The following is a 15,695-nucleotide window of genomic DNA, read 5'->3' on the forward strand; positions in this document are numbered from 1 at the left end:
AGAGAAGGTGCAAGTGAGAAATTATATAAATAGAAACTTCATTATTAGATGTGTAGTGCTGCCCAGAAGCACAGTTTGACCAAGTTTGCTGTGTCAAGGAAACAAGAAGAATGAACTGCATTGTTAGAGTTTGGTAGTTCTTAGGACAATTTATTTCATAAGGTATTTTTGCTATATGAAGGAGCAAATCTTGAAATAAATGGGGGAGGAAAGAACCTGAGCATTATGCTTAATTTTTTCATGTAATTCGGGGGCTAAATACTTGTTAAAGCATTGCTTTCCCTGCTTTTTGTAACTTGTTAACTGTGTGCTGCTTAGAGTTCTGTATTGTTGGATCTCAGTTTCTTCCAAGTGATTTGTTTTGATTTCAAAGCAACTTGCAATATGTGAGAATAATTTTTTTTCAGAACAGTGAATTAATATGGAACTTACAGATAACTGATGGCAAGTATGAGCACCATGCTTAAAAGTTTTGGTGTTATAAGAGGCATTCTAGAGAGCTTAAAATTAAGCAAAAAGAAGTTGTAACTAGTAGAACACAACTCGACAAAAATATTTCTTGGTGCCAAAGAACAAATGTGTGGTACTCTGAGCATAAAAGCTGCCTTCTGCAGGCCTCTGCATTGCAAGGTGCTACAAAGCTTCTCTCTCAGTGTAATTAAACTTCTATTTTTGTTTTCTTTAGGTATTGTTGATGTTAGTAAGCAACCCACCTATCTGTAGGATAGGATCACCTATTGTTGGCTATCTCCAAAGTGAAAGAGACATGAAGCTGTCTGTAGGCAGGAAGGTAAGAAACGTCTGATGTTGGTTCATGGATCATAAGCATACTTTATGATCTCTAACTCTGAGGCCTGGGGAATACCTGACTGACCCTCACTCTGCTGTTGCATGTAGGTTTTTGGATGGTTGGGTCTGTGGGACCCACAGAACCTCCCAGACTGTAGACTCTTTTGGACATCTGCCTGGCTTCTGGAGGCAACAGGCAATATAATGATGGTAGCCAGCTTCCAGCCCTTCCCCGAGGACTCCTCTGATCCAAGTAGGGATATTGTATATGCTAAGAAGCACAGAGGTTTCCACTTCTAATACTGCCTGAGAATAGAAGATTGTGTACACTTAGGTCCTGTTGTATGGCAAGAGGAGACCCTGCCTCTGCCATGAGGATAAAAATAGAAAGCTTTCTATTTGGAAAGGTTGAGCACTGTCAGTTTGCATAATTCATTGTTTGGCTCTATTTCCATGAGTCTGCACAGAGTGATCCTTCGATAAGGTAAAATAAAACATGACTTTTTCTTGAATAGTAATGTGAAGAATTGTGCCTCTTGGGATTTCTTGCAAGTCTGTTCAAGAGCTAATAACTAAAAGCATGTGTATAGCTTTAGATTTGGTTTATATTATGGAAATTAATGGAAGCTTTTGACTCTGTAGTGTTAGAAGGGTGTTCTTAATATTTTGTTTGCCTGGTAAATCTTTGAGATCTCTGCCATTGCAGTGATGTTCTACCAGTGTCTGAGTGTGGGACCACATCTGTAACTTCTCAAAAGCTCAAACATGTTTTTACCTTGCTGTTTCTGAAGTCATGTTTACACTGTCTGTTATTTTACATAGTGATATAGTCACACTGTTTTCTTTTTAATAACACTTTATTGTGTTCCATGATGCTCATTTTACATCTAGAGGGTAGGAAATGCCAGAAAAAAATGCTTGCAGAACTTTGCTTTGTTCTTTGACATCCAGCTTGGCTGTGTAGTTTATGGCCATCATCAGACAGTCATAGTAATGTGTAGTATAGGCTCAAGAGCCGAGATATTATCTTGAACTGAAGTGTATCTGAGTTAGTTGGAAACATAGCAGTTACAGATGAACTGCAGTGTGGCTGGACTAGAGGTCATGTGACTCATAATATAGCATGTCCTCTTATAATTTGGGCTGTGTGTCATCAGATATGTGCATATACATGCATGTACACAAAATTAGCTTCCTATTTACAGGGTGCTACTTCATTTTTTAAAACTTTAGTGTTTTATCTAGCGATTTGAGTTAGAAGAAATGCAATTACTAAGCTGTTGTGGTAGTGACTGAATGTCTCATCTCACCAGATCAGTTTAATAGTAATTTGGCACTGTGTACCTTCCCCCGAAGCACTAGTAGCCAAGATGAGCCAAATTGATTGCCTATCTCCACATTTTCTGAAATATTTGAAATGCGCAAATATCTTGCCCTAAGTGTACTACAAATAGGAGATAAATGATAAAGCTACTGAATTTGGATACATGTATGATATTTTTGAATCTTGCTTGACTTGAAAAAATGTGACTTTCAGACTTTCTGGATGTTTGGGATCTTTTAATTGAGGCCATCACATGGAAAACAAGGGGAATGTAAAAGGGCTGTCTTAAGTGGGTGACACTTTCAGATACTGTAGTATTTGTTAATCCCAGAGAAGGCTGCCTGGCAAGCAGGCTGTGTCTTATTCCTTAAGGTTTTAGTACTAAAACATGACATGATGAATTTCCATTAGGCTGTTTTGTTTTCTTAAGATGATACAAGTAATTGAGAAATCTGGGTAAAGGGCTTTTGCTTGGGAGAAGAAACTTAAGTTGATAGCAGTAGAGACATGTTTACAATAGCTATGTGACTCTTCCCCAAGTTAAGATATGTATCATAGTTAAAGTATTTAAGGCATATGTTTTCATATTCATTGTAGCAAAATATTTGGAAGTGTTAAGATGCAAAACTCTTTGCCAGAGTATTGGAACAGTGTAAGGACCAATGTTTAGTCAATTGTGCCACTTGGTCAATTCTTGTGTGATAGACATTGTGCAAAAATGCTTGGTTTTAAATTAATCTTCAGGCATCTCTACAGCTTGAAATCTTTTGCTGTCAGACCTAGGCAAAGGCTGTGAATAATATTCTCTTTTGCAGCACCCTCTTTGGCCTTGTCAAAACAAAAGCCATGCAATGGAGTAGCTTTGACTTAAAATGCATTCTGTGAATATGTATTTGGTCTTGCATAAAGTCTGCTTGTGTAACCCTCTAATTCATGGGTATAAGCTACACTGGTGTGCAAATGTTTGCTGATCTTGGCTAGAATAACTATCTGTGAAAGCACTCACCTTTATTAAAAGAATGGGCATGTCAGAATATATTGACGAAAACTGATTTTCATTTCTGTGCTCCCAATTACTTCTCTTGCAGAATATTAACTCTGCCAATACTTGCACCACCATAGCTGAATGCCTTTCAGTGGTGTGTTAAGCTTGATAGGTTAAGGCTTCTTTTATACCTCCTTCAGTGTCTTGTAGTTATTATCTAAATCCCTTCTAATTTGTAATTAATGTGGTAACAAAATGCCCATACACAAATGTTTGATGAAGGCTTTGTCAGTTCTTAATGATATAGCTACTTCAGTGAGATCTCTGCCTTATCTCTCATGTGGTTTGTTTGGGATTTTTGTGACCATATGTTATTCAAAATGCTAAGCAGAAAAGGCATTGAAGCTCAACTTTTGTTAAAAAATTAGATTTATACAACAGAAAAAACATTACCATCATCTATTGAATTTGAATAGTAATCGTCAAATGGCTGTCTCTTGAGGCAACTAGTCATGTTAACAAGTCCTCTGTAGAGAATTATTTGTCACTTTTTTGAAAGACCAGTTCTTGTCATTTAGCAATGGTATTCCCCAATTTATTATTCCCACTGAAACATCTCAGACCATGTGCTGCTTGTTCCCTCCTGTGGTGGGATGGAGAGGAGAATTTGAGGCACAAAAAGATCACAGGTTGTGAAATGAACTATTTACTAGAAACAGTAATAAAATAAGAAAATTACAGTAACAACAGCAATACTAATAGAGAGAAAAATGCCACTGCCCTCCATCCCTCCCATACATGGTGTGAGGTGGTATCTAATAACCTCAGGGTCTGGCTATGCCCCTCCTGGCTGCTGCGAAAATTAACCTTGTCCTGGCTGGAATTAGGACATTATCTGCCCCTTTTTCTATATCATCTATGTCATGTCCAGATCCTGCAACATCTAAATATATATATATTTCTATATGTATATATACACACACAAGCATGGGTATCATTCCCTTAGACAATGGCTGTCCTTCCAAGATGTCTGTTCAGTTCATTTAGTCCATGAATGTGGGTTCTATCTGTCCTAGATGTCTTCCAGGGAAGGAGGGCTGGTGTGCTATCAGCTGGTCGCTGCATCAGGAGCTCATGACTTGTGTATCTGGAGCAGTCCATTCGAGTTATGACATACAGTGGCAGTGTCATTCAGCAACCAATATTATACAATTCAACATAAAAATCACTCAAAAATCAAATCCAATTGAGGTACACATCATGTTTCCCCATCCCTCTGCATTACCCACAAGTGAACTCAAATCCTTGAGCAAAAACAATCCCATGAATGGGTTTGCCTTTCCTTGAGGCAGGACTAATCCAAACTCTTCCCTAACACATTCCTCATAGGCACGTGGATGTTTTTATTGGGCAGGGCCAGCTTGATTGATAGACCCTCTTGTGTTAATTAACCAGGTGGCCTTTGCTAAACGTAGATCCCAGTGTTTGAAGGTCCCACCACCTATTGCTTTCAATATGGTTTTTACCAGTCCATTGTACTGTTCCATCTTGCTATTTTATTCCAAAAAACTGAATTTCCTGGGCAGATCCCTTGACCCAACTTGGCTTTATGGCAAAACTGGCCTTCAGAAGGGTATGGATTATCTTCTCCCCTTTCTCAAAAACATCTTCTGCTGTGTTGCCCCATATGATGATGTCATCAATGTATTACAAGTGATCACTACCTGTTCTTTGATCCTCTGAGAGTTCAGGTGAGGTATTCAGCTGCCTAATTTCCTCTTGTCTCCACAGCAGCTATCCCAAAAGCCCAACAATGCCCTTTTAGGCCCTTAAAATACCCTCTCCCGATGTAATCTATGCCAAGGATGGGGTGTTGTCCTGGGGTGACTTTATGATGCTGAATTGTATCCCCATTCATCTGTTTACCACAGCAATAAGTTTTTGTCCTGGTTCAGGGCAAATTTAGGAGAGAACCCCCAAAGGGGTTCCTCTAGAAAAGCAAATTTAATTGGCCCCTACCCCCAACCGGTTCGGGAGAAAATACCTCCTTGGAGAAAAGTGAAAAAAAGCCTGTTTATTAAACAATAAAACCTCTTGCTACTCCAAAAGAGATTACAAACTCAGAAAAGTCCCTTCCCTGGGTTGCAGCTTGGCTCACTCAGTCTCTTATCAGTCCCTCCAGTGCTGGAAATGCTGCGGCCCAGGCCTGGCCTGGTGGGCCACAGGTGCGAGCTGCCAGTGCTCTTCTGGTTGTTCAGTCCAGAGCAGGTTTAAACAAGTCCAAAGAAAAGGGAAAAAAACCCCCATGGTCTGGGGAACTTCTTTGCCTCAGCTAGCTAAAACTAAAACAAAGGAGACCTCTACCTTGCTGTCTATCCATCCACAGACAACAACAGTCCAGGAGCAGGAATGTGGAGAAGTGAGTGCAGTGTCTGGAAACAAACTGCGCGCTTCTTCTCTCCCCCCTTCGCTCTCTGGAACAAGTCTTAAAGGTGCAAAACTTATTATTCAGCATAAACAGAACAGATGATTGGGGATAAAAGCATCATACATTCAACCCAGGACACCTTTAAAACTAGATCTGAGAGTGAAGGAGGGGAGAAGGAGAGGTGGTAGAATGTCTGAGGTGGCTGTATTCCAAAACATAGAGATAAGAGCTTGAGTTTTCCTCCTACCCACAGACGGTGTTGTCTGCAGCCCGGACAGCAGGAGAGAGCTCTCCTTTGCTTTTAGTTAGATTTTAGCTAGCTGAGGCAAAGAAGTTCCCCAGACTGTGGCTTTCCTTTTTCTTGGAACTGATCGGCCCTGCTCTGGACTGAAAACCCAGAAAGACACAGGGAGTTCGCACCTGTGGCCCACCGGGGTCCAGGACATAGCATTTTCCAGCACAGGAGGGACTGATAAGAGACTAAGCGAGCTGAGCTACACCCCACAAAAATGACTTTCTGAATTTGTCATCTCTTCAGAACAGTGAGATGTTTTATTGTTTAATATTATTCATTTTTTTATGCTTGTGAATACTTTGAATGTTAAACAGGTTTTTCCACTTTTCTCCAAGGAAATCTTTTCCTGAACCAGTTAGGGAGAGGGGCCACTTGAATCTGCTTTCTAGAGGGACCCCTTTGGAAGTTTCCTCCCAACTTTACCCTAAACTAGGACAGGTAGTTTTGCCCTTTATTCTCAGCCAGGCTCAGTTCAGCTTCCAGTACAGTCAGCTGTTGGGATCCCCCTGACACTCCAGAAATGGAGATGGATTTTGCCCTACTATCTCTTGATGGCATCAGGGTACATTGTGCACTGGTGTAAACTAAAGCCTTATACTCCTGTGGGTCTGATGTGTCAGGCCATCAGATCCACACAGTCTCATAGATCCGACTGTCCCTTTCCTACACCTGGCTGGCCCCTCTAGTTCTGGTCATGGTACTTGTTGCTCACTTGTTGTAAATATGATGAACTGCAGGTCCCTTCAAGAGGATTTGAAGTAACATCAGCACCTTCCATTCTGTCTGAGGACCTGCCCACTGGAAACTGGAGCAGCATTTACCCTTGAAGAATTTCCCATGGTGGTTGTTCTTCCTCTCAACTCACATACCCATGGCTCCTAGGGCAGAGGTGGGTTTTCCATCCTACTTCCTCATGTCTTCTCCATGGTCATGCAGGTAAAAGCACAGGTTACCTACCTCATGGTGTGTTCCCTCTCTCTCTTGAGCAGGGGTGTGCTTGCTCTTAATAGCAGAGACTCTGGCCTGTACTGGCAGGGCACAGGACAGTTCCTCTTTAAATTGCTGGAGGTCCTTGGACAGTCTTTCTGTGGTTGAGATGCAGGCCCACAGGGAGGAAGAGAGACTTTCCTCATATTACCAGTTGAGCAACCAAATTATCCACTCTTTGTTCTCCTTCTTTCCATGACATCACCGCCAATGAGCTGGTGTGCGACGATGGCGTGCTCCATAGGAACTTTTGCCACACAGGTTGCGTGCCCTAGGCTTCATCTGGATCTCTAGGGGACTGCTTGTTACTTGAATCCTTATAGAGTACCTCCAGTGCAGCTAATTCTCTCAGGTGCTGGATACCTTGCTCCATGGTGTTCCACTTATCTCAGTGCACTGATAGATCATCCATGAAAAGATACCTTTCCCTTATGCTTGATAGGAGTCATCTCCAGAGGCTGAGTTTCTGTCTTTATCCCAATCCCCTGGTCGATGCCCACATCCCAGGACAGGGATCCCAGCTGCATGGCTTCACTACCATCTAGTTCTATATCTTGGGTCATGATATCCCAGCATTGGAACAGTCAGGTCACCATGGGCTCACCCTACTGGTGGCTGAAATCATATCTCACAACTCACCCAGGGATAGGGATCAAATTACTATCTCTGCCCATGCCTTTTACTCTTGTTGTGAGGACCCTACTTCCTCTTCATCCTTCACTAAGTGACCTGATTTGGTCTTGGATTTTTTCTTTTGTATAGGGGTGACTGCTACCAGCATGGGTTGTTCCTCTGGTTCAGCTGCAGTTTGAGTGGCCACAGTGCCAGTTGCTCTGCTTTTCTCCTCCTCCCCTTGAGGATGCTGTCTAGTAATGAGCAGTGTCTAGTAAATAGCAGGCAGAGCCTAGCAAATGCCATAATTTTTCCGCCTCTTTGGAACTGCCCGCAGCATTTTTCCTTTGCATATTTTATCACTCTAACAGGTCCCTGTGGTTGTTCTGGGGTGAACATCCAAACCATTGGAGGAGAGTAGTCCTCCGAATAGTGGCCTGTTTTCTGCCACATTCCATGCCACTCATTACTCTCCCACCCTAGCCAAAGATCTCTGAATGGCCTTCGTAAAATTCTCTTTCATCACTCTAAATATGGTATGGCTGGTGATGCCTTGGAGTGGCTACCTGAAGACAGAGAGACTCATGTCTGCTGGGTAAAGAACCTACCTAGAACAGAGGCTAGACAAGATTCAGAGAATAAGAGTAGGTATTACATGACTTGTGAGGGTTCCTCAGGGTGAGAGTGATAGACGAGAATCTTGCTTCATGATCAGAAGGCTGGATTTATTGATTTATGATATATGATACATTAAGACTATATTAATAGGAATAGAGAGAGAAGTTTCAGAAGCTGCTAAGCTAAGAATAGAATAGGAATCTCAAAACAAGAGAGCTCTCTGAGAATCTGTCCCCGAGCTTGGTCCTGTGATTGGCCCTTAATTGTAAACATGGAACATGAGCCAATCACAGGTGCACCTATTGCATTCCACATCAGCAGATAATTATTGTTTACATTCTCTTTCTGGGGCCCCAGCTTCCCAGAAGAGGAAAAATCCTAAAAGAAAGGATTTTATGAAAAAATGTCTGTGACAAGTAGGTATTTATTAAAGGCCTTCAGAAGGTACACCTTGGGCAGTCAAACCACTGAGAGGCACTACACCCAAGATGGGCGACGGTCACGAGTTTTTCAGAGAGATATAAGTTTGGTCCATTTACATATCAGGGGTTAATCCTCCAATTACAGCTTCAGGTAATGAAGTAATATTCCCCCAGTTTGCTTCCCCAGAATTCACTTACGTTTATACTTTCCAGGGCCCGAGGCAGTCGGGTGTCCTTGGATCTCAGGCCTGGAGGGTTTGTTTTGTCTCACCGAAATGTGAAGACATTTAACTAACACTTTATATTGAGTTTAGAGTTATGCACTAATGCAGTACAGGATTTGAAAAATATAAAGGCTAAAATCTTAAGGCATCACTGGTACTGAGTAGACATAGCAATATGAACATGCTTTCCTTAACATCCAAAAGAAATTAAAATATCTCAAATTTGTTGTAACAAACCTGAAGGAGAAAAGGGGGTAAAAACGGGGGGAAACCATCCTCCCCTGTATCCCTACAGACTGAGTACCATTATTAATGAATTCCCATAGATAGCACCCAAAGCTGGGGCAGGTGAGCAACACTAAATATATATCCCAAAATTATCCTCAATGCCCTTGATGTATGTCCATAACTGATATCCCACAGTGATGCCTCAGGTTTTAGCTTTTATATTTTTTAGCTTCTATTCTGCGTTAGTGTGTAAGTCTAGGCTTCATATTAGGGGATAGTAAGCTCTCTCCACAGAATAGGTACACAAAACAATTCCTTCTCTAGCTGGGGACCCAACGACAGCCCATCCACATCTCAGACCCAAGAGCATAAACAATGGTGGACCAAAGAGAGAAAACAAGAAGGATGGGACTTAATGGGCTAAAGCTGTAATTGGACAATTAGCTCAAATATGCTAATGGACCAAAACTTATAAAAATGTGTGAAAAACACGTTCACTCTCCTGTGAAAATTTAAACAGTTTGATATAGGACAATAGGAGACAAAGACAGTAAAGCAAAGACTATGGCCAGGTGTGTTTTGGCACTCAGCCAAGAGCACACAGTCACCCTCAGGGATACCCTGTAAATTCCTTTTCCATTACATCAGCCTGTTGCATATTCATAGACCCTTATGCATATCCATAAACTAGCTTACATATTCCAGGAACTATTTTACATGGCCCCTTCTTGGGTCTGCCTTTCTAGAACATGCGTGTTTCTTGGCTGTGGTTTTGGCTCCTTCTTATCACTTCCAGTTTGGGCCTTGGTACATACTTTCTTCAGTGCTAGTTGGCATATCAATAGAAGGATCCTCATTACATATTCATTGGATGTTATCCTGACCAAACAGACAGTTCAGTCATAACTATATCAGCTACCACTACTACTATGTCTAAGTTTTTGTTAATAGCAGAAATAAAAGCAAAGTTATTTTAACATTATACATATAACATTCATTCTAATATTTGCAAAAAGCCAACAACATAATATGTATTTATAACAAGTATGAGACCCCATGACCTGTTGTCCATTTTTTGGCCATTTTGGTTTGTGCTGCCCAGCGTGGATCTATCTGAGACTTCTTAATAAATACCTACTTTACTCTTTAGCTCTGTCTAGTCTGCTCTAGGTCAGCCTTCACAAGACATCAACAGTATAGAAACAAAGCAATCCTGATCCCTCTCCCTGCTCTGAAAAGCATCATGAGGATCACATAGTGCATATATGGGATTATATACAGGGTTAGGAACCACAACTATGTGAACAGAGGAAGCAACATTATAACCAGTGGCTCCATACCTATTACAAATTCTTAGATCAAATTTGTTTCCCACCTGCTCTCAGCAGATTGTTATCTCAACCATTTGTGCCCCACACTGGGTGCCAAATAAGGTTGTCAAGGTTTAGGAATGGTATTCCCCAATTTAGTGTTCCCACTTGTCTTGGTTTCAAAGACAGGTGTCTACTAAGGAAGGCAGGAGCCTCCCTTGGAATGGAAAATATAACCCACTTCCCTCCCAATTGTTATAATTTTTGAAATCAAGGGGCTTTCAGACAAAAATATGGGAAAAGGAATAACAGTATTTACTTGTATATATAACAAGCCATCAAACAACAACAGTGGTAGCGACAACACACAAAACAAGAAACCCAGTAGCAGCCTTCTCTCAGCTGTCACTTTCCCCTTTGGTATAGTTATGGTCACAGCTGGCCAGGGTGCTGTTGGCTCCCAGTCAGGAAGGACAGGTGTGATGATTCCCCTGTGGCTGAAGGAGATGCTGTGGTATGGGTTTTGGCTGTCTCCCTCAATGCAGTTATGGCGGACGTGGCTGGCAGAAATGGATGGAAAAAAGGCTTCCATTATGAACTCACAGGGAGAGCCAATCCTTGTGCCCCCTTTGGATAGCAAAAAGAGCTGTAGCAGGAACCTCGGAGTAGTAATCTCGGAAGGCAGAGATGAGCAAAGTCCTGGAGTGGTAGGTGAGATGTATCAGAAACACGGTAGCTGTAGCTGAAACTGAAATAAACAGGGCCAGGAGACTTCTTCTCCTTTATAATGCCTTTATTAAAAGTGATCAGCTCAGGATTGGGCGTCTCCCAGGGCGACTCAGAGGAGGAGGATATGCACAGCTCCGTCCACTAGGGGCAGAGCCGGGGATCCAGTCATCGTGGGAGCCTTTAGGGCCTGATGTCCCCGTCAGATGTTACTTTCCCTGGCTCGGTCTCGTCTGGTCCCGGCGTTGGGACCACTCCCTGCTCAGGGCGAGAGGGGCTCCGAAGGTGTTCAGCATCTCTGCAGGCTCAGCACTCGACTCCTCACGTCCAGACATCACTTTAGTCTCTCAACTCTTATTTGGCTCGTTGTTTTTGGGGTTTTTTTCTGTGCCTCTGGAGTCGGGGTCCCACAAAGCATTCTGGACTTTGGAGTCACTTTGCATAACCCCCCCCACCCTCTCGGGTGTCTTCCCTATGCTGGAAGAGAGCACTGCCTCGGGGAAGGGCAATCTACCGCACCCAGCCAGGTTTTTACTAATACAAAAGAAGAGATAAGCCTTAACGACCCGGTATTACAATAACAAAGCACTAAGAATCCTGGCAGAGACCGATCTGGCTGCGTCTCTGTAACTCTTTCTCACAAAAAAAAATATTAACCGATTTTTTGTTCATAACAGAAACCATGGGGCATCCCGTCAGGGCAGGAGGTGTGAGTTACAGTGTAGCAAAGAAACTTTGGAGTAGTGGCAAAAAACGGCAGGGCTGAGGCAGGGGCAGCCCAACTCCCAAGCAGGGCAAGGGAAAGGCTCCCTGGGAGGGGAAAAGGGTCAGGAACCTGGGGTTTTCCCTTAAGGCACCAGAGCAGATGGTGAAGGGTCCTTTGTTTGGTGAGGTAGGGTGTTAATAAGGTCCCAGTGCAATGGCTGCTCTTAGTGCGTGCGGAGCTCCACTCACGGTAGGAGAAGGCAGCAGAAGACAGAACCCTGCAGTGGTGGTGAATTCTTTCCACAGCAACTGCAGCCTCCTTCTCCGAATGCTGAGAGTGCAAGGGCTTGCAGTTGCCCCAGCCCCTTCTTTTTCCAACCCAATTCTCGAAGTATCTCTACCCTTCCCAGAGAAACCCCCAGGTAAAAAGAGGGAGTAGCCAGCTGGACCCCTCCCCCAACCTGTGGCCACTTCTTGTGTTTTTGTTATTGTTCTTTTGTCTCTCTTAAATATCCCATCGTTTTTGTCTCCTAGCAACACATATGGGGGAAAATTCTTTTCAAGAAAGAAACAAAAGAAAGAATCTTAAACCCCAACACTATTGAAATCCCCCAGACCACGAATGGCTCTCTAACTTTCCCCCTCCCCCGAGGCAGGATGGGGAGGAGAATTGGAGACACCAGGAAAGGGTAAAGATCGTGGGTTGAGATACTAACAATTTATTAGAAACAGCAATGAAATAAGAAAGTGAGCCATAACAACAACAGTGTGTACAAGACAGGCAAGTCATTTACACGCAATTGCTTACCACTTGGAACTCAGTGCAACTTGACTGTACACCCCGGCAAAACAGGAGAGAATATCACCCCACTTTGTGTCGTCCCCCCCTACCATGCATGGCAGTGTCTAATAACCCCAGGTTCGGGGTTGTGCCCCTCCTGGCTGCTGCAAAAATTAAACCAGTCCTGGGCAGAACCAGGACACCAGTGAACTTCTAAATGAAACTAGCCATTTTATGTTACTGTGTGATCTCCATTGGAACATATGAAAATTAGAGTTCTAAGACCAACATGAAATTATTTCCATTTCTCAATGCGTACCAGAAACCTGAAGACTTATGTGCTTTAAAACTTGTCTAACACACTTTATTCTTTCTGTGAGATTTAACTTTGCATGGAAGAAGCTTGGCTGCCTTTGGCCTGAAATGCAGCAAGTGACCCTACTGGGGGAAGCAGGGTAAGTGGGCTGGACTTTATGGAGACTATGAATATTTGGGCTTTTACACTTTGGAACTGGCTGGATTATTCTCAAAAATTTGTTAATACTGAAGTTTGTTTTGACCTCCCGAGGATTAGGCGCAGATTCATTAGAAGTGAAACACCAGCCATGTCTCTGGTGTGAATGATATGCTTATGCTTGGGCTCTTCAACCAGGGACCATATTTTGCCTGCAAGAGGCAATTAAGTAACATGCTGCCAATCGACAAAAGCTATGAAAAGCCATACTGCTTAATGGTAATGTCCGTGAGATCACATCTGGACTGGTTGCTGTAGGTATGTGCTGCCTACTTAAGCCAGGGAGTTTCCTGCTTGAAGTTGTAGGTAGTATTGCTAAGTGGCAGATCAGATCAGGTTGAGGTATGGGTAGTGAGTAACCATCCCAAAGCATGCCATTGCCTGTTCCCATGCCTCATGGGCATATCTTCAGTAATCTTTGGACAGTACACCATACTTGATCTTGCCTGGTGTCCAAGTAGCTAACGGTGCATACTGTGGGGTCAGATCTGTGCAATGGCAGAGGCATGGAGGAAGGCTCTAGTATGTTTGGCCACAAAAGACCTGTCATTGTGATGCTACCAGGCCTCTTCATCTGTCTTGGGGTCTCTGGGAATCCAAGCCCATCTTGGGTGTCTCCCTCTTCCTATACTGAACCAGCTGTACTTTGGGCTGTGACTGAGGGCTGACATAAGGTCAACACATGACCTGATTACAGTTCCTGGTGTCTCAGCCTTGTTCTCCTTCATCTTTCCCTCTGCAGTTATCAGCTTTGCTGAGCATGTGGGTGACTTTCACCTATTTTCAAGAGAACAGTAAAGTATTTTTGACATGCCTACTCTTTACCAACACTTCTAAAATAGCTAATTTCTGCTATTAAAACAAAAGTAGGCTTGCTGGTGATGCTAGGGGAGAGCCCGAGAGTTATACTTCAACAAATCTAGCAAAGCTCTGGATAGAGGCTAGTGGATAGAAACTCTTGAGATGTTGGAAGGCTGCATCAGTTCTATATCCTTAACTTTTGTATCCACCAATTTCTTTGTGATATCCTAGTTGTTTTGTTCAGCATTTTCTTCAAATTTGGGGATTTTCCTTCCCTTTTCTTAAGTATAGAGTAGTGATTTCTGTACTCTGGAAAGAATATACGCAGTATATTTCCTGGAACAAACTCTATATGAATAGCATTTTTTTGTTTGCTTGTTTTTGCATTGTTCTAATTTAAACTCTCTCTTAAATAACTTTATTTTAAAAAGTATATGTTACGAGGGAGGTGTGTTATGGAAAAATGCCATGATAATTATTGCAGCTGGAATAGCTGCTAATAAAGTCCAGGGTAAGGAAGCAAAAAGGGCCTTTACATAGTATCCACAGATGTTTAATTCAGGCGCATGGTAAGATGTTCAGGGTCCAAGGGCACACTCATGGGGAGAGTCCAGGTTTCTGTATCTGCAGAGGTAGGAGCTGAACAGTGGTATCGGGGCAGTACAAAGATACGGGCCAATGGAGGAATAGGGAGGGAGTGGCTGAGGGACATAGGAACAAGGGAAGGAGCCAACAGGGTCTTAACAGCCTTTGAAGAAAGCTTCTTGTGTCTCCCTAACCCAGGGAATGCCTCTCAGGGTCTCCACAACTCCCCATTTCAATATTATTAAGAAAGCTTCTCTGAAGGATCAACTGAATCAACACAAAATTACAAAAACAATCAAAAGTGCTCATAAGACAATTTTCAAAATGGTAACAATTCTGAGTCCCCAATGTCCAAACAGATTTTCTGGAGTCTTAGAGCTGGCAGGAGGGATGTGGGGTTTTCTTAGCACGATTTATCAGGAAACTGAGTCAGGAGAAGGTTTCTTCAGCAGGAGCTGTTTCTCTCTCTCCTGTGGTAAAGTGGTTGGCTGTGATAGACTCTGCACAAGGCAGTGTAGGTGGTGGTATGCCTGTTGAAAACTCCAAATAGAAATCATAAACTTTTAAGAAGAAGATGGTTACTTTAGAGAAACTTTCCTTTCTTTCCTTCCCAATCACCCACCCTCTGGTATTGAGAAGGAACTCTGGGAAAAGGGATTAGTGGAGGGAAACCACCATGGAAGGGGGGAAAGGGAGGTAGAAATTTGTGGAAACATAAAAAAGGGGTAATAGGACAATGGAAAGGAAAAGGGGAAAGTGGGAGGGAGGCAGGGAGGCCACAGGAATTGGGGAAAGGTATTTGAAGAAGTGGGACTTATCCAACTGGGAGGTCCTGTAATTATGGAGGTGGACTTTTGCATGCAGGACGGTTCATCAGTTTTCTGTGCTCTTTTTGCTTTTAGGCTGTCACTGGGGCTTGATGGCTGTTGGTTTTGGGTTTTATTTCCTTGGTAGTTGTGTGGAAGTCTTCTATGACGTGGATAATATTTTGCATGTTTGCAGTTTGGTGCATGTTTACTAGCTTGCACTGGAACTCGCCCAGGTCCTGCTACATTGGCTGCTTGGGGGCCTTTTATTCCTTGTATTATATTAAATTCCACCATTTCTCCATCTCTTAAACTGTGGAGATATTTCCTGGGATTATTCTTTTTTTAGCAGTCTGATGAACAAACACATCTTCTTTGTTATCATTCCAGGTTATGAAACCATATCTGTTTTTTACATTGAACTATTTCACTGTCCCCAAAATGTTCATGACAAGGACTTTTTTACCTTTGCCAGTGAATTTGTGTTTGTGTTGTTGGTGCTGGACTTGTTGCCGGTGCTGGCGCTGAGGCGCTGCCATGCGAGGTTCGTCCCGC

The 15,695-nt window shown here is 42.8% G+C and overlaps 1 protein-coding gene across 2 annotated transcripts in view; it reads left to right on the forward strand.

Annotated features, from left to right (window-relative positions):
- Positions 1 to 15,695, forward strand: part of LOC135460425 (ubiquitin-conjugating enzyme E2 R2) — a 120,819-nt gene that overhangs the window by 3,948 nt on the left and 101,176 nt on the right. The window contains exon 2 of one of the 2 annotated variants that reach the window (XM_064737242.1): positions 686 to 790. The exons of the other annotated variant lie outside the window; for it this stretch is intronic. Within the exon in view, the coding sequence (XP_064593312.1) occupies positions 686 to 790 (105 nt within the window). The remainder of the gene's footprint in view (positions 1 to 685; positions 791 to 15,695) is intronic. 2 annotated transcript variants of the gene reach the window in all.

Source organism: Zonotrichia leucophrys, unplaced genomic scaffold (assembly GCF_028769735.1).
Source record: "Zonotrichia leucophrys gambelii isolate GWCS_2022_RI unplaced genomic scaffold, RI_Zleu_2.0 Scaffold_44_408678, whole genome shotgun sequence".
In the NCBI taxonomy this organism is placed as follows: domain Eukaryota; kingdom Metazoa; phylum Chordata; class Aves; order Passeriformes; family Passerellidae; genus Zonotrichia; species Zonotrichia leucophrys.